This window comes from Astyanax mexicanus, chromosome 17 (assembly GCF_023375975.1).
Source record: "Astyanax mexicanus isolate ESR-SI-001 chromosome 17, AstMex3_surface, whole genome shotgun sequence".
NCBI lineage: Eukaryota > Metazoa > Chordata > Actinopteri > Characiformes > Acestrorhamphidae > Astyanax > Astyanax mexicanus.
The window spans coordinates 30,522,509-30,542,500 of record NC_064424.1 but is presented as its reverse complement, the minus strand read 5'-3'; the positions used below and the strand labels follow the sequence as shown (position 1 = coordinate 30,542,500).

The window sequence follows — 19,992 nt, the reverse complement described above, 5'->3', positions numbered from 1 at the left end:
CATTTGGATCAGAAGAACGAATTGTTTATAGGACCAAACCTTATTTATTAAACAGATGATTCATGAGTCAAATTTCATTGTAATCTTTATGCCTGTAACAGTTCAGTTCTATTAAAAAGAATCAGGTCACTTGAATGATTCGTTCACAAGACCAACATTTTTGTGGTTCTTTTATTAAAGAACAGAGTGTTTATGAGTCAAATTCCATATGAATCTTTCAGCGTATAGCGGGGGATTCTTTTGAATCAGTTGCACTTTTGATTCAGTTTTAATCAGACTAAAAAGAAACTTTGGTAACACTTCCTATGAAGCCTGTATTCATAATGCATTATGAGTGTATTTATAATGCGTTATATGACATACATAATGCCTTATAATGACTGTAATAAGCTTGTATAATAACTCATAAGCGCTTACAATGACATTCATAACACATTATAAGCTACAAGTATAAGGATTTATAAAGCCAGGGTTTATAATGCCTTATAATGTCTGTTCATAAGAACGTTGAACATACTAATGTTGTAATGCACTATAACACATATATGGTATATTCTAGTATTACAAGTTATAATGCATTATAATGTGCATCTTTAATTTTTAAATTAAAGTACATAACACATTATAAAGCATTATATACAGTCATTACAGGCTTTAAGTGAAGTGAGTTTTTTTATATGCCTTTTACATGTAAATTTTACTATGCCTTAATGTAATGCCTCATAGAGCATTATAAGTGCTCTTTACTGGCTTTAAGTGAAGTGTGTTTTGGTAATGCTGTTATACTTAAAGAATATTCGCTTGAATTAAAAAAAAAAACTTTCAAAGCATTATAAGTGCTCTTTACTGGCTTTAAGTGAAGTGAGAAACGCACATAGATTCACAGAATGGATTCACAAACAAGACATACAACTCATTCAAAAACAAACGATTCAAAAACATAATTTATTGTAGTTAAGCAATTGCAACGTATTTTGTAAAAGATTAAGCAAGGATTTCCTCATATATTTATCAAGATCAAATCACACTGTACATAGTTGTACACAGAACAATTGTGTTTCTATTTCTCTCAATACATTTCAGTACAGTCAATGTGTGAGAATGCAAGTATCAGTACAGTGCTCCCACTGGCTTGGTAGAAAGCACAGGTACGGGATCCTTGGACGACTTCTGCATGACATCAGAAAGTTCTCGAAAAACCTGTGAACAGTTCTCCCGCAATTTAACTGTACTGATACTTGCATTCTCACACATTGACTGTACTGAAATGTATTGAGAGAAATAGAAACACAATTGTTCTGTGTACAACTATGTGCAATTGCTTAACTACAATAAATTATGTTTTTGAATTGTTTGTTTTTGAATGAGTTGTATGTCTTGTTTGTGAATCCATTCTGTGAATCTATGTGCGTTTCTCACTTCACTTAAAGCCAGTAAAGAGCACTTATAATGCATTATAACTTGTGATACTAGAATATACCATATATGTGTTATAGTGCATTACAACATTAGTATGTTCAACGTTCTTATGAACAGACATTATAAGGCATTATAAACCCTGGCTTTATAAATCCTTATACTTGTAGCTTATAATGTGTTATGAATGTCATTGTAAGCGCTTATGAGTTATTATACAAGCTTATTACAGTCATTATAAGGCATTATGTATGTCATATAACGCATTATAAATACACTCATAATGCATTATGAATACAGGCTTCATAGGAAGTGTTACCGAAACTTTTTGAAGATTTTTTAAATTAAAAGAACATATGGTTCATGAGTCAAATTGTATTCATTTTTTGTCTGTTTTAGTTGGACTTTTGAATCAGTTTTGCTAAAAAAAGAATCACATGATTCTTGATTCATTCACTAGGCCAGTTTTTTTTTGTAGGTCCCATAACATGAAAGAGACTTTTGATGTAGCTTAAAGTCCTGAAGTCCTCACACACTGCTTTCTGCCTTCTTCTAAACACACACACACACACACACACACACTCACAGGCTGTGCTTCACCAGAGCCATATGCTGGATCTGGGAACGTAGAGGCGAGACAACACCAAGCGCTACACTCTCAGAGTGGTGGCATATTTATAACCATTAGTCATGCTTTAGTTTTCCCTCTTCTGCTTTGTGCCATGCACACACACACACACACACACACACACGCATCTCCTCCCCTGCTTGCCGAAATGATGATTTATATTGTTTATTCAAAGTCACTCTTGCTCCCAGTGAAACACTTTTCTTCGTGGCAGCGATTTGGCCCTCCAGTCATTCGCCACCACTTTATCATCTCGTCCTGCTCTCCAGTTTACGACTCCCAAAACTAATGCTGCATCCCAATAGTGCTCCAAACGCTAAGTTTAACTAGTTTTACATGCATTCTATGTAGAACAAGTGCCAAAGCTGAGTATACTCAAGCTGCTCACAACATTACATCATATATTAAATACATAGTTCAGTAAAGAATTATATAAACATGCATTTATGAAAGATATGTGACTGGTGTGACTGGATTTGTTTGGTTTTGGATGGATGGATGGATGGATGGAGATGGGATTAAACAAGCTGTGGTGGGCTGCAGTTGCTAAGGATGGATAGCTGGATGGATAAATGGATGGATAAATGGATGGATGGATGGATAAATGGATGGATGGATGGATTGAGATGTGTTTAAACAAGCTGGGGTGGGATGTAGTTGCTAAGGATGGATAAATGGATGGATGGATAAATGGATGGATGGATGGATGGATGGAGATGGGATTAAACCAACTGTGGTGGAATAGAGTTGCTAAAGATGGATAGAAGGATGGATAAACGGATGAATGGATGGAGATGTGTTTAAACAAGCTGTGGTGGGATGGAGTTGCTAAGCATGGATAGATGGATGGATAAATGAATGGATGGATGGAGATGGGATTAAACAAGTTGGGTTTATATAGGTTGAGAAGGGTAGTGGTGGCATTGGTTTTAATAGAAAAAGATCTTTTGGGTTGGAATGGTGTGGATTGTGTTGAGATTGGTTGGGTTTGGAGAAGTTGGGATGGAAATGGTTGGGTTTATATTGGCGGAGAAGAGATGATGTGGCATATGCTCGCGAATGGCTTAAAATACACTCCACTATTACCTGCAAACTCATACAACTCGTTCGAGCATCATGCCACACTGGTTAATACTCCATCAAAACTTACTGTCGTTGTCATCTACCGTCCTCCTGGACAAATGGGCGAGTTCACGCATGAACTTGACATGCTACTGTCTTCTATCACTGTCTGCCAAATGTAATGTAATGTAATATATTTTCATGGATTAAGATTGTTGGGTTGGAATGGTTTGGATTGAGTTGAGATTAGTTGGGTTTGGAGAATTTGGGATGTGATGGGATGTTTTAGTTTAGGTTGAGAAGGGATGAGGTGGCATTGCTTTTGAAGGGCTAAAATCTGTTGGGTTTTAATTATTTAGACTATTTTGCAATGGGTTGATAAGAAATGAAATTGAATGACATTTGATGGGTTTATCATCTAGTCCTAATCTTCCTAAAACTAATGCTGTGTCCCAATAGTGTGAGAAGAGATAAGATGAGATGAGTTGAGATAAGAGAGATGAGGTGAAATGAGTTGAGATGAGTGTTTAGAAGTAATAAGATTGAATGAGATTTGGAAGTGGAGGGATTAAAGTGGATAGGATTTGAAAGGCTGAATTAGGAAGGAACTTGAAATATAATGAGATAGGATGTAATAAGATGGGTTGGGTTGAGTTACGATAGGATGAGATTGGACTTGGATTAATATATGTTGGAAATAGGATGAGATGGCATAGGCCTTGATAAATTGAGATGATTTGGTTTGGGTTGAGTTGGGTTGGGATTGGATGGATTAGGATGTATGGGGTTTAAATAGGTTGGTAACGAATTTGATTAAGTTGGGTTGGTTTGGGTTAGATTGCATTAATTAAGATAGCTAATGTTTGATAGTTTGGCATGGAATGGAGTTTGATAGTTTGAGATGGATTGAAATAAGATGGGTTGAGCTAGGATTAGATGGGATTTGTTAAGGTAATGTGATGGGATAGGATTTGATTGCGATTGGTGGAGTTTGTTTGGGATTTTATTTATTAAGATACTTGATGTTTAATAGTTTGGCATGGAATGGATTTTGATAGTTTGATATGGGAAGGAAAAAGATGGGTTGGGCTGGGATTAGGCGGGATGGGCTGGGAAATGTGATGGGATAGGATTTGATTGTGATTGGCTGGTTTGGTATGAGTGTAGATAGATTGTATGTTTATAGGCTGGGATGTTATAAAATGAAATTGGGTGGACTGTGATGTAATGCTGCTTGATGAGTTGAGTAGGGTTGTCTTGAGATAGATTTGGAATGATGGTTGGAACTGGGACTGGAAGGTTTGAGGTGAGTTAAAACGGATTGGAATGGAATGGAGTTGAATGGAATGGAATGGAATAGGCTCAAATATTATAGCGGTGGATATAATAGTATAGGAGAAAATGGAGATGGATTGGATTGGTTGGGATGGCATTGGATAGGTTGGATCTTGTAGAATCCATACCTTAAAAAAGTACATGGATGACTAGCAGCATATCAGGAACATGGTAGTACCATTTTGACCCCTCTGTAAATATTATATACTCTACCCATCTCAGCTGTTCGGTTTGGGCCACAGTAGCCTCTCATTTCAAAGCAGCAGGGGTTATTTTCTTGTGTTGCCATAATTTATTCATGAGCTAAAGGTTTTCCAGCGTGATACAGGAGTGTGCCTGATGTTTTTAACATGCTGTTGATGCTCCGCTGCACACACACACAAACCACACTGAGGGTCCTTTTTTCCACTTGGGAGAGGAGCCAAGTCGAGCATCACAGAGTGGCTAATCAGCAGGCACATGCAGTGTGTGTGTGTGTGTGTGTGTGTGTGTTGGATGGGGTGGAGGAAGTGATTAAAATACAACTTTTTGTATTTGTTATTGCAGAGAAGCCAAAAACTGTTAGACATGCAGCAAGTCCATAAAATTAAAGTTATCTCTTGGGTTGGTTTGGTTCAAAGAACTGGGATGGATTTGATGGGATAAACTGGGGTGGAATGAAATTTAAAGGAGTGAGATAATAAAGGATATGATGAATTGAGCTGTAAAAGTATGGGATCGTTTGAGTTGGATTGGATTAAATCGATTAAATCAGGATTGGATTAAATCGAATGGGTTTTGATGAATTGAGGTTGGTTGGGTTGGGTTGATTTGGGATTAGATGGTTTAGATGGGTTGCAATTTGAAAGGTTGAGATGAAATGAGATGGAAAAAGGATGGGATGGTTTGAGTTGAGTTGAGATGGATCGGGATTGTATAAGATAGAATGGGTTTTGAAAGCTTGAGGTTGGTTGGGTTGGGTTGAGTTAATTTGGGATTTTGTGGGATTGGATGTGCTGGGATGGGCTGAAATTTTATAGGTCGATATGAGTTGGAATGGAATGTGATGTGATGGGGTTGGAGATGGGAAGAGGATAGGATGGTTTGAGATGGACTAGGACAGGATGAGATATAATGGGTTTTGATGGATCGAGGTTGATTGGCTTGGGTGGATTTGGGATTAGATGTTTTGGGATGTGTGGGATTGGATAAGATGGGATGGGGTGGAATTTGAAAGGTTGTGATGAGGTGGAAGGAAATTTTGTTGGTTCAGTGTTTGTTAGCCACATTAGCCTAGCATCGTTCATTTTACCATTGTGTCTTGAATGATTGATGACACTGGATCAGTTCATAGAAGTTCAAGTTTTCAGTAGTTTTCTCAACAGAAGCAGGGCTTTTCTCAGGCTTGAGTTTGTTGTGTTTGTGTGATTTATTGCTTATGGTTTTGTGAAGCTCATATCTCGAACAGATATATTGAGTCTGCATACTGTACATAATAATGGATATTTTCAGCAGTCATTATAGGCAGTGTATTTATAGATGCTGCAATATAAGCAGTACAATGTATTCAGTGGGAATGAGCAGTAATTTTAGAAGCTCTGTTCATTAGGTATATTTAGTGATTATATGAAACTCAGTGGGTGGATTTGTGTGGTATATTGCTCTCTCTCTTTTTTTTCTCTTTCCCTCCCTCTCTCTGCACAGTCAGAGATAATAATTCAGATTTAAAGGATTATAGATGCTCCCAACCTGACTCAGTCTCTCTCTTTCATTTTATATTGCTCAGTCATCCTCAGCCCCCCTACGCTTCTCATCTGCTCATATAAACTGCTTTCTCTTTGTGGTTTATCAAATAAAAATCATTTTCTGTGCCTTCATTGTATTTTAAGATTTTAATGCTGTTTTTCGAATCGTCATCCATGACCTTTCCTATTTCAATATAATAACACACACAGCGGTATTATTAGGTTTTGTTTGTTATTAGGTTGTGTTTATTGGTTTTGCATGGAATGGAATGAAATGAGTGGAGTTGGATTGGATGAAATTGATTGGATGAACTAGAATGATCTATTGGATGGGAAGGATGGGATGGCATGGGTTAAGATTAAGTGGAATGAGTTGAGTATATTTGGCATAGGATTGATTGAGATGGTATGGAATGGAATAAGTTGGGATGAAATAGAAACAAACATATGAAATATATAAATAAATGAGATAAATGAAGATGGGATTGGATGAGTTGGCATGGGATGGGCTGGGCTGGATTGGATGGAATATGGTAGATTAAGTGTGATGAGTTGAGACTACATTGGCTGAGAGGACTTGAAGGGATTGGTAAAGGGATGGGATGGAATAGAATAGACTGTAGATGGAAGTTGAAATGGAATGGAATGGGTTGAAGTGGCTTGGATGGGATGAGATGGGATGGGGATGGATTTAGATTCTAATTTGGATTTTAAATGGAATTAGACTGATTGGAATGGAAGTCAATTGGGTTTTGGTAGCAGATAGAATGGATTGAATTGGGGTGAGTAGAGATAGGATGGATAGAGATGATATAGGAATGGAATATAAATACAATGAGAGAATTTGGATAGGATGGGGAAGGATGGAATAGTATAGGATAGATTAGATGTGATGGGTTAAGATGAGATGGAATGGGATGGAATGGGCTGGAGTGGGATGGAATATGGTAGATTAAATGTGATGAGTTGAGATCTAATTGGCTGAGAGGAGAGGAAGGGATGGGATGGAATAGAATAGACTGAATGTGATGAGTTGGGGTGAAATGGGTTGAGAGTAGATGGAAGTTGAAATGGAATGGAATGGTTGAGGTGATTTGGATGGGATGGGATGGGATGGGAAGGGGATGGATTCAGATTTGGATTTCAATTGGAATTAGACTGATTGGAATGGAAGTCAGTTGGGTCGTTATTGCAGATGGAAAGGATTGGATTGTTGTGAGTAGAGATGGGATGGATAGAGATGATATAGGAATGGAATAAAAATACAATGAGGGAATTTGGATTGGAGGGGAAGAATGGGATTGGGGTGAGATGGTTTGAGGAGAGTAGGGATGGAATAGAATGATTAAATGGAAATAGAATTATGTTTATGAGATGTAAATGAAGATTAATTTAAATTGAATTGTTTGCAATGAATTGACACAGGATAGGGTAGGATAGCATAGGATAGGACAAGGTCGGTTGAAATAAAATGGGATCTAATGACAGGATGGGAGGTAAAAGAATGTGTTGAGTTTTAATAGGATAGATTAAACTCACTGGAAAAAGATAGGTTGAAATGAGTTAGCATGGGATTGATTGAGTTGGAATGGGATGTGATAGATGGGTTTGGATAAGGTAGAATAGTAGGAATCTGTTAGGAATAGTAGGAATCTGTTAGGATAGGTATGATTGAAGGGGTTTTGACTTAAGATGGGATAGGATTTGACTGGATGAATAAATATATGTATTTTATTGATATAGTGTTTAAATTTAATACTGCAGTTTTATATTGCTTTTTCCTTCCTAGATGTGTTTTTATGCCTAAATGCATTTGCTTCAGCCAATCCCACTGCCTGTACACCACTGCCACCCTCTTGAATTATGTGCCAACTGTATGATTCTGTGCCAGCAGGCCTGATACTGGTGCCTCCCATTAGGGGATAGTGGCTGACAAATGTGTCATTTGTTTTATCCTTCAGCACACAGTCACTCGGTAAACACTAATTACACCCATAAATTCTGCAGATGGGCTTTTACAAATCAGCTGCTTTCAACTGAGTATGTGGAATATTAAAATTGTCCATTTTAACAGATATTCAGAACAAATTTAAAAAGAAATGTTAAGGTGGGGTTTAGATTCAAAACCTGATCATGTAGGTTGAGTTGGGCCGATCTGGGCCAATAGTCTAATAAATAAAAGGAATTGGTTGGGTTGAGTTGGGTTGAGACAGAGTGGAGAGGGATAAGATAGATGATGTGATGGGTTGGAATGGCATAGAAGGAACTGGTTTGTTTGAGTTGAAATTTATGAAGTGATTGGTTTGGATAGGATGGAAGAAACTGTTTGGGTGGCATTGAGATTGGATGGGGTGGGTTGGGGTGGGTTGGGTTGGGTTGGGTTAGAGTGTATTAGGTGATGGGTTGGAATGTTGGAAGACATTGGTTGTGTTGTTTTTGGATAGGATGGGCTGTGTTGGGATATGATGGCGCAAGTGATGGTTTGGGATGTGATAGAAGGAATATGTTGGGTTGACTTGGAATGGGTTGTCGTGGGTTAAGAATGTATTAAAGGGGTTGATGGGTCAGATTGATACAGAAGGAATTGTTTGAGTTGATTTGGGATGTAATGGGAAGAGGTATGTTGGGATAGGATAGAGTAAGTGATGGGTTGAGGTGGGACAGAAGGAATTATTTGGGTTGAGTTAAGATGAGTTGGGGTAGATCGTGATAGGATAAATGACATAATAGGTTGAGATGGGATGGAAATAATTGGTGGGGTTGAGTTGGGAAGAGTTGTGGTAGATTGTGACAGGACAGATGAGGTAATGAGTTGGATTAAGATGGAAGAAATTGGTTGGGTTGATGATGTTTGCATGAGATGAGGTAGATTTTGATAGGACAGATGAAGTAATGGGTTGGATTAAGAAAGAAAGGAAGAAATTGGTTGGGTTGATGATGTTGGGATGAGTTGGGGTAGATTGTGGTAGGATAGGTGAAGTCATAGGTTGAGATGGAATAGAAGGAATTGGTTGGGTTCATTTGGGATGTAATGTGGTAGATTGTGATAGGACAAAAAAGTTATCATTTCAAATGCAATGGAACCAATTGGTTTGCTTGTGTTGAAAAGGGCTATGGTGGGTTTGGATAGGACAGATGAGGTGATGGGTTATTATGGAATAGAAGGAATTGGCTGGGTTGAGTTGGGATGGGATAGAGTAGAGTAGTTTGTGATGGAATAGCTGAGGTAGTGGGCCGTGATGGAATAGAAGGAATTGGTTGGGTTGAGTTGGAATAGAATAGATAATATCATGGGTTATTTTTAAATAAATTGTTTGCTTGAGTAGAGTTTGGGTCGGGGTGGGCTGTGATAGGTTAGAACAGGATATATGAGGTGGTGGGCGGGGCTGGGATGGGATTGAAGGAATTGTTGAAGTTGAAGAGTAAAGAGGCCCTTCTGAGTATTACTGTGCTCTTGTACTTTCCTATTAAAAATACTCGGTACGTGTATATGAGTTGGCTTTTTTCCTAATCTGAAAGCGAAAAAAGGAAACTTGGATTTCCATAATATCTATTATGGAGTGGACTCTGGGAACGCTTGCTTTGATCGCCGGGTGGGCGTGAGAAATGGAATAAAACTCAAGTGAAGTATAAAACCACCGGTTCTGGCAGCGGCCGCCCCGTTTTTAACGTCTGGTGAATAGAACAGCAGGGGTGAAATTAGGCTTAGAGCACGGCTGGAGTTTGAAACGGAGGAAGTGATTTCGGGAAGGAGCTTTGGGACGGCTATGAAGAAGTGCACGGCTTATGCTTGTGTCTGCTTAATAGATGATGGGACTGTCTGTGGACACACACACACACCCTCTCTCTCTCTCTTTCTCTTTTTCACACACACACACACACACACACACAGGCATGCGTTCAAAGCATATAATCCTATATTTATGAAACAGCAATACAAGTAGGGCAGAAATCTCTGCCGCTTTTCCCCCCGCAAGCACTGCGTCGCATTCAAAGCACACCCAGCGCGTGGAAGAACAATAAACAACCCCAAAAATAACTGACAGCCTACATAATGCGCACCATAATTAAAACCTACTCAATCACAGGCACGCTGGTCAAAGACACACGCCGAATTGTTTCCGGAACAAGTGTAGCTGTCAGATGCATGCAAATAAAGCATGCGCTTCAAACACCGCCCTCGTCGCGTAATGCCGCTTTGGAGAATTATTCGGAATTTAATTCCCCGTGAGGGTCTAATATTGAGATAAATATCGTCAAGGTTCATTAGCATTAGACGAATGACACTTTGGCAGGGCTTGGAACGTTTTCAGATTAGTTTAAAACGCTGTAAATGTAATTATGTGATAGAGCCACGCTCTACAAGGCGGCTACTCTTCCAGGGAAGTGCGTCGTTTGAGACGTTTAGATTTTACACCCAATTTTACAATTTGGACTGAGAAAGAAGGTCTGTGAGCACCTGTACCACTTCAGATATTCACCTCCAAACTGCTGCAAAACATCTACAACCCCAATCTTTTAGAAAAAGTTGAGACAGTGTGAAAAGTTCAACAAGTTTAGTAATAGAAGTGCATGTTTCTTAATTTAAACTAATTTTTTGTACATTAATTTTATGTGAGTAAAATAGCCTTACATTTAATTTTATTTATTTACATTAACTTTTATTTGATGACATATTGCATACTGCTCAGATTTTTATTTTTAAATGCCATATTTTACCTAATATCCTAATATTTTGAACTTTTTTGAACAGAGTATTTGCAGCTAATAAAAATACTTTTGGTTTAAAAAAAAATCAACTTTATGATGATAGAATCCATGCAGTGTCAAGCTTAGCATTTCATACTATTCCATTACCCCATACACCCGTGAGCAATTATAAGAACAGGGTTGTCAAATCCAATATCTCTCTTTCTGTCTCTCTCGTTTCCCCTGCAGGTCTGAAGATCCGTGAAGTAATGATCAATGTGTCTCGGCAGCAGGTGGAGGATTTCCACGGGCCTGAGGACTACTGGTGTCTGTGTGTAGCCTGGAGTCACCTGGGCACCTCCAAGAGCCGCAAGGCCACTGTCCGCATCGCATGTGAGTGATGCTCTACATCAGTCCCTCTATAGGCATTGTTCTCTTGACTAGTATCCTATTGTTCACTTATATAAGTGTTTTTTTTTTTTTTATTAAAAAAAATCTGCCTCATTTTTCCTTTATCAGTTTCTGTTGACCATTGTTTGTGTGGTGAAAAGGCACTCATTTGATATGTTCATTTGAAAACTGGAGAAAATAGCTCCTTATTATGTCTAGCCAACGAGATAACAAGCCATCATTATGACGTTTATCCAAAATCCCAAAAGACATTCAGCCAAACATTTGTGAGGTAATGCACCATTATGTTTTTTATTTTTATGTGAAATCGGAAGATAAGGCATTATTTTGACTTATTTGGCCAAAATAATGACAAATAATCATTATTTTTACAGGTTCAGCCAAATTTAGTCAGCTAATAAGTCATTATTCTGACATATTTAGCCAAAATCCTGCGGGGAATAAGTCTTTTGTATTTTGACACATTAGGCCAAATTTCGAGCAAAACCTTAGGTAATGAGCCACTGGTTTAACACATCCAGCCACATTATTTCTGTAATACATAATTTATGTAATATACATAAAATACATTATCAAATACATATGTAATACATTATCAGAATTATAAGATAACACAACATTATTCTGACCTATTTAGCCAAAAGTATCGATAAAATGTCTTTATTGTGACATTTTCAGCCCAACTGTGAGGTAATCTGTCATTATTCTAACATTTTCACCAGAATCCTGAGGTAATAAGTCATTATTTTAGCATTTTACTAGAAACCTAAGGTAATAAGTAATTACTGTATCAGTTGCAACAAAAACATGAGGTAATAAGTCATTATTTTAACGCTTTCACTAGAATCCTGAGGTAATAAATCATCATGTAATGTTTTTACAAGAATCCTGAGGTAATAAATCATTATTATAACATTTTTTACAAGAATCCTGAGGTAATGAGTCATCGTTTTAACACAATAAGCTGAAATTGTGAGGTAATAAGACATTATTTTAACATTTTCACAAGAATCCTGAGGTAATACATAAATCTTTTAACGTTTACAACAGAATCCTGAGGTAAAAAATGATCATTAAAACATGATAAGCTGAAATTGTGAGGTACTAAGACATTATTTTAACATTTGTGCCAAAATTATGAGGTAACTAACCATTCTTATGATAAATATTTCTTTTGATTTATGTGAACTTATTCAGTCTGGTTCAGTTGTTGGTTTGAAGTAGTACTTTTATCTGACACTGTCCTTTAATATTCCAGCTTAAATATCATCTGAGGCAGCATGTTGCATGAAGCATATGTTTTTTTTTTGTGTGTGTGTTTTTTTGTTCCCTTTTAATAGAAGTCAGGGTGCCTCTGGTCCTCTCACTCCACAGCTCAGTTTCAGCCTGTGATCTGTACTGTTTTCTGGAACCCCGCTATGCTCTTTGCTAACGTCACGACCTCCTGGTGTGTGTTTTTTTTTTTACTGTTTCAGACCTGAGGAAAAACTTTGAGCAGGAGCCGCAGGGCAAGGAGGTGCCAATCAAAGGCATGATTGTCCTCCACTGCCGCCCTCCGGAGGGGGTGCCTCCAGCTGAGGTGAGTTCAAACAGCGGTGCGCCCCCTGTCTTCCCGGAGCTGCAGTAAACATATGGATGTTTTCGGATGTTTGATACTGGTGTGATTAAACAGTCAGCCGGGGTTCTGGGGGGAAGAGGCAGTGCTGCTGGACTGCAGGGGAACTTGCTTTGCCCTTCAAAGTGTGATCTGGCCCACACTAAAGGGTTCAGAGCAGCACTGGTGTGTATTATTGTCTACAGGAGTGCAGTTATGATTTATTTATATACAGTGAGCTGCTGTGCTGAGAATGACTCTTTCTCTATATGTGTCTGAGTAAACCCTTTCAACTGTTTCTGCATCTATCAAGCCATTTAGCTTCCAATTAACTTTTATACAGTATATTTAAACGTGTGTGTGTGTGTATATATTCTGCAGCACGTGGGTGTTAAAAAAAACCTTGTCCACAGTCCACAGTGTCCACAATACATGTACTGCCTAACTATCTAAGCACAGGCCCTCTAATTAGGTGCTAATGAGGACACCAAGTGTGATGCTAGCAAACACAGGCATCTTATAAGTCATTATTTGAACATTTTCACCAGAATCTTGAGGTAATAAGCCATTATTATGACATTTATCCAAAATCCCAAAATTATATTAAGATAAAAAAAAACATTATTCTGATCTATTTAGCCAAAAATAGTAAGGTAAAATATCGATATTGTGATATTTCCACCCTAGTTATGAGTTAATAAGTCATTATTTGAACATTTTCATCAGATTCCTGAGGTAATAAACCATTATTTTAACGTTTTCACCAGAATCCTGAGGTAATAAGTGATTATTGTAGCATTTTTACCAGAATACTGAGGTAATAAAGCATTATTGTAACATTTTCACCAGAATCCTGAGGTAATAAGGCATTATTGTAAATTTTTTATAAGAATCCTGAAGTAATAAGGCATTATTTTAACATTTTTACCTGAATCCTGAGGTAATAAGTGATTATTGTAACATTTTCACCAGAATCCTGAGGTAATAAGCCATTATTATTACATGTATCCAAAATTCCAAAATTATATTAAGATAACAAGCCATTATTCTGACCTATTTAGCCAAAAATAGTGAGGTAAAATGACGTTATTGTGATATTTTCACCCTAGTTATGAGGTGATAAGCCATTATTTTAACATTTTCACCAAAAATCTGAGGTAATAAGTCATTATTTTAGCATTTTTACCATAATCCTGAGGTAATGAGGCATTATTTTAACATTTTTACCTGAATTCTGAGGTAATAAGTGATTATTGTAACATGTTCACCAGAATCTTGAGGTAATAAACCATTATTTTAACATTTTTACCAGAATCCTGAGGTAATAAGCCAGTATTGTACCATTTTCACATGACTCTTGAGGTAATAAGCCATTAATTTAACATTTTCACCTGAATCCTGAGGTAATAAGTCATTATTGTAACATTTTCCCCAGAATTCTGAAATACTAAGTCATAATTTTACCGTATTTATCTCAAATCTTTTGATAAATTATTCTTTGGCATATTTGACCAACATTCTGAGGGACTTATATTGAGTTAATTTTAATATATATTTTGTTCAGTCAGATTTAAGTTCAGTCAAATACGTCATCATAATAAGTCATTATTTTTACTTATTTTGCCAAAACTGTGAGGTTATAAGTTGTCATCTTGACACATTATGCCAAATTTGTGAGGTCATTATTCTGACATATTGAGCCATTTTTACCAGAATCCTGAGGTAATAAGTAATTATTTTAACGTGTTTAGCTGAAATTGGGAGGTTATTTGCGCCAGAATTATGAGGTAATTTGCAATTCTTTTAATATGTTTTTCACTTTTTACCTTTTTTTAGCTTTTTATTTGATCTTTTAGCTGAGATAACACAATGGACATGTTCAGCAAATAAATAATATATATATATAAATAATATATAAATATATAAGTAATATAAAGCATGGAGAGAAAGAGGTGAGGGAACTGCAGATGGCAGTGTGTAGGTGTTTACAGGTGCTAAACGAACTGCTTACTTAAACTCTTACTTTAAATAAGAGACATATGCCAGCTTACACTGTGCAAATAGTCTACGTATAGTGTGTACATAATCTTTGTGATTGTATGTGCTATTTACTCTGCACGCACACACACACACACACACACACACACACACACACAGCAGTCACCATCCAGAGATTTCCCCTGTATACTTGAATGAGGCAGAAGCTGAAAGCACAGATGCTGAATTATGCAGAGTGAATCCCAGCCATCTCCACCAGCTGTTCTCTTTCTCTCTTTCTCTTCCTCTCTCTGTCCTCTCTCTTTCTATCCCAATATCTCTCTATGTCTTACTCTTTCTACTCATACTACTCGTACTCTAATCTCTATTATCTCTTTCTGTTCTTGTTCTCTTCCTCTGTCCCTCTCTTTCTCTTATTTCCATCTCTCAAATTTTATTCTGTATCTCTATTTTCTTACAGGCTCCATATCTTTCTCTTTCTGTCTCACTCTTTCTCACTCTGTTGTTCTCTCTATCTTTCTGTTGTATCTCCATATCTATATTTCCTTCTGTCTTTGCATTTTTTGTAGCCTCTAGCTACCCTTTCTCGGCATCTCTCTCTCTCTTTCTCTCTCTCCCTCTCTCTCTTGCTTTTTTGCTCTTACTTTTACTGCCTCTATTTTTTGCTGTTGCCTTTCTCCTCCTTTCTCTGCCTCCCTTTACCTCTGCTTTTACCTTTCACATACCTTCTTGCTCCCTCTTTATCTATCTTTATCTATCTTTTCCTACTGTTTCTCTTCTTTACTTTTTCTCTCTCCTCTCTTTTTTCCTTCTCACCCCTTTTCTCTCTCTCTTTCGCCATACTCTTACTGCATTCCTTTTTTGTTGCTCTCTTTCTCCTCCTTTCTCTTAATGTCTCTCTCTCACTTTGTTCCCTCACTGCATCTCTCTCTCCCTCTCTCTCTCTCTCTTACTGCATATCTTTTTGCTCCTCCCTTTCCCCTTTTTTCTCTGACTTCTTTTTTCTCTCCTTCTGTCTTTTTCTCTTTTACAGACTCTGTCTCCACTTACTGCATCTCGTGTCTCTCTTGCACTTTCTGTCTTTCTATCCCTCCTGTTTCTCTTTTTTACAGACTCTCTCTCTCTCTCTTTTTCTCTCTCTCTTCATTCTCTAACTGCATCTCGTGTCTCTCTCGCTCTTTCTGTCTCTCAATCCTTCCTGTTTCTCTTTTTTACAGACTCTCTCTCTCACTCTTTTTCTCTCTGTTCTCTTACTGCATCTCATCTCATCTCTCTCTCTGTCTCTGTCTCTATTTCTCCAGTTTCTCCCCTCTGGCACACTTTCTCTCTCTTTCTGTTTCTCTAACCCCTGTTTCTCTCTTTACCAGACTCTCTTTCCCCTCTGTCTCTCTCTTACTCTGTTTTCTTACCCTTTCTCTCTCTGTGTGTTTAATATTGTTTTATATCTCTCCCTTTCTCACTCTTGTAATGCTCCTCTGCCTCTCTCTTTTACTGTTTTCCCCCTCTGTCTCTCTCTTTTCTCTACTCTTACAGTATATGTATATCTCTCGTTCTCATACCCTGTCTCTTTTTTGTTTTGTTTTTGCTTCTGTCTCTTCCCATGCCAACTTTTTCCCTTTTTACCTCTGTCCATCCTTTATAGTTAGTTATAAAAACATCAGTTATCAAAGCTAGTTTTTGGGGTTAGATGTACAGGTTTATGTCAAAGGCCTATACACAGATTAGCCAAAACAATACAACCAGCGGTCTGATATTGTGCATGTTCACATTTATTTTTAAATCAGTAGAAATGAAGAAGGCATTAACACCATAAGGAACAGAGCAGGGTTAAAACCAGGTGCTGAAGGCTTCAGCTAAACCTGGCTCACCCAAGTTGGTAATGATGATTGATATTTCCGTCCCAGGTCTCCAAGGAAACAGCTGGGTTTTTATCATCTGCATGCTTTGTTCTCAGTGTTTCTGAAACAACTCTGAGAGCGAGAGAGAGAGAGAGAGAGAGAGAGGGAGAGAGGCCGCCGTGTGGGCGCTTCCTTGCCAGCTGAAATGTGAAAGAGAGAGAAAGACAGTCACATGCCATCTGCTGCCTCGGTACCGAAGCCAACATGGCAGTGGCCTGTGATTTCAAGATAAAAAACAGCCACTAGAGCTAATCAATGATCAGCAGAGCCAGCAGGGCGCCCCCTGTGAGGAGAAAGGAGCTTCGCATGAACCAGAGCCAGGCCGGGCTACTGGGGCCAAGCGGAGAATACGGGTCAGCAGCCAAGACTGCAGCGCTGTGCTTCTTATCCAGACTGAGTGTGAGTAAGAGTATTTCAGATTGCCTTAAACTGATAATTCTCTTTTTTACCCTATTTTTCACACTTAAAATCCTTTAATTTTCCCCAAAATCATCTACCAGTCAGGTTGTAAGGAGCAGTAAAAGCCCCTGCTGAAGTACAGCATTATACAGGAGTTTCTGTTCAGTTCTCCAGCACCAGGGCTGGAGCAGCATTAGCATTAGCCAGTAACCTCCTTCCTATTTCCCCGTTCAGAGGTGAGCATTATGGGCCTGTAACCTGCTGCTAATCCCAGCTAGCACTGCTGTAGCAGCATTAGCATTACCCGTTAACCGTGCTAGCTTTTTTAGTGTTCAGACGTGAGTATTACCAGCCTGCAGCCTGCTCCTAACCCCGGCTTGCACTGCTGGAGCAGCAATAGCATTTCCCGTTAATGGTTAGCTGCTAATGCTAACGCTAATGCTCCAGTTTTAGTGCTGGAGAAATTCGTTAATCTAATCCTACTGTAAATAAATGCAAGCACTGTAAATAAATGCAACCCATTTTAATTGATGAATTCAGCTGATTTCAATCTTACTTAGCATTACTAAATGATTCATGAAAGATACAGGACAATTCATTAGCAGATATTGATTTTGTCATAGCAGATAATAGATAATTCATAGTAATTCATTAATCAATTAATAGTAGATACTGAATCACTCATATAAGATACTGCCAAATTTATGTCACACTGCAAAAAACACAATTTTAGCCTTTGAAATAGTTTTTCTCATCTATTTTGTCTTAGTGAGTAAGTAATGTGTAATATTCTTTTGATAATGTTAGGAATAATCCTAATTGGTTTTACTTAGTTTTACTTTGAATTGAATTTGAATTATTTGGAATATTTGTTAGTTTAATATAAGCACATACATTTTATTTTACATATATTTTGTTGCGTTTTTTGCAAGTGGATGTTTTATAGTGCACTTAATAATAATTAATAGTAGATAATGAGTGATTAGGAGTAGGTTTTGTGTAATTAATTGTAGATACTGAATAATTCCTTTTGTAGATAATGAGTAATTTTAAGTAGTTTTTGTGCAATTGATAGTAGATATTAAATGATTCAGAGTAGATAGTGAGTCAGTCGAATTAGTTTTTGTGCAATTTATAGTAGATACTGAAAAATTCAGAGTAGATAATGAGTAATTTGAAGTAGTTTTGGTATAATTGATAGTAGACTCTAAATAATTCATAGTAGAATCTGAATAATTCAGAGTAGATAATGAGTAATTTGAAGTAGTTTATGTGTAATTAATAGTAGATACTGAATAATTCATAATGGATATTGAGTAATCATAATTGAGTACAATTGATAGTACATACTGAATAATTTATAGTAGATAATGAGTAATCTGATGTGGAGTTTGTGTAATAAATAGTTGATAATGGATGATTCATAGTAGATAATGAGTAATTTAAAGGAATTTGGTATAATTAATAGTAGATACTGAATAATTCATAGTAGATAATGAGTAATTTGAAGTAATTTGGTATAATTAATAGTAGATACTGAATAATTCATAGTAGATAATGAGTAATTTGAAGTAATTTGGTATAATTAATAGTAGATACTGAATAATTCACAGTAGATAATGAGTAATTTGAAGTAATTTTGTGTAATAATAAGTTGAAACTGAATAATTCATAGAAGATAATAATAAATTTGAAGTAGATTTTGTGTAATTAATAGTAGATAATGAGTCATTTGAAGTAGTTTTGATATAATTGATAGTAGATACTGAATAATTCATAGTAGATAATGAGCAATTAAAGTATTTTTTGTATTATTAACTTAATTAGTAGATACTGAATAATGCATATTAGGTATTAAATACATCTTATTAGCTTTAGAGTGAATCCTAGATGAATAGTAGATGAATAATGCATTGTAATTACTGAATGGTTTGTAGTGTGAACTGAATAATTCAGTATAAATAAGTAGGGCAGTTTGCTGCTGCAGCCACTCCATCTGTAATCATGAGCGCGCCGGGTCGAAAGGTCAAGCGGGAGAAACAGCAGAGCTAACAATGAATACCATTTGCCTTTTCTCCGTCTCCTGACAGCGCGGCGACAAAGCGCCGCTCTCGCCAAAGCCATTTCTTCTTTGAAAGGTCAACCACTTGGCTCGTCTGAGAACAGTTTGGGCGCTGTTTGTTTTGGCACTTGGTGCCACCGTCCTTTGTTTGTTCCCAGTTGAAAAGTTGGGTGGGAAATCACTCCCTCTTTCTCTGTGCCCCCCCAGGCTATGAGATCTTCTCCGGTGACTAATGAGCTCTGCGTAATGAGAACAGTTACAGCGAAATCACAGAAATGAAAGCAGTGCCTTACCTGTCACAGGAAAGTTCACTTAGATTAGTCATGGAAACGAAAGGGGAGGGGAAAAAGTGCAGGTGCTAAAACACGTTCTCCTGATAAGAGTGAGCAGCCGCTGCCGTGTAATAGAATTATATCAGTGTTAGACTCTAAGCTTTAGTCATTTTTTTTAGAGCGAACACAGTTAATTAATCACTTTTGCTGATGAGGTGAAGTCATCAGGAGTATTCAATCAAAAAACGTGGAGCACAATTTCAGAGGAAGGATAAGAAAGAGGATGACTTGTATGTCTTATATTAAACACATTGGATAAAGATTTAGGGCCCTATTTTAGTCTTGCACTTGATTTAGGGCATGTCAGTGTGTCTTTGCTATCGTAACAATAGGAAAAGTACACCTTGTGCGTCTCGAAGGGCGCAAAAGGCATGTACTAATAATTCTCTTAATTAATCATGGGTGTGTTTCAGGCATAACATGCAACAAACCAATCAGTGTGTC

General features: G+C 37.3%; 1 protein-coding gene across 2 annotated transcripts in view; it reads left to right on the top strand.

Annotated features, from left to right (window-relative positions):
- unc5da (unc-5 netrin receptor Da) overlaps nucleotides 1-19,992 on the top strand; it is a 331,458-nt gene that overhangs the window by 239,047 nt on the left and 72,419 nt on the right. For both annotated transcript variants that reach the window (XM_022667152.2, XM_022667151.2), the window contains exons 3-4: nucleotides 11,104-11,247; nucleotides 12,741-12,844. In XM_022667152.2, the coding sequence (XP_022522873.2) occupies nucleotides 11,104-11,247; nucleotides 12,741-12,844 (248 nt within the window). The remainder of the gene's footprint in view (nucleotides 1-11,103; nucleotides 11,248-12,740; nucleotides 12,845-19,992) is intronic.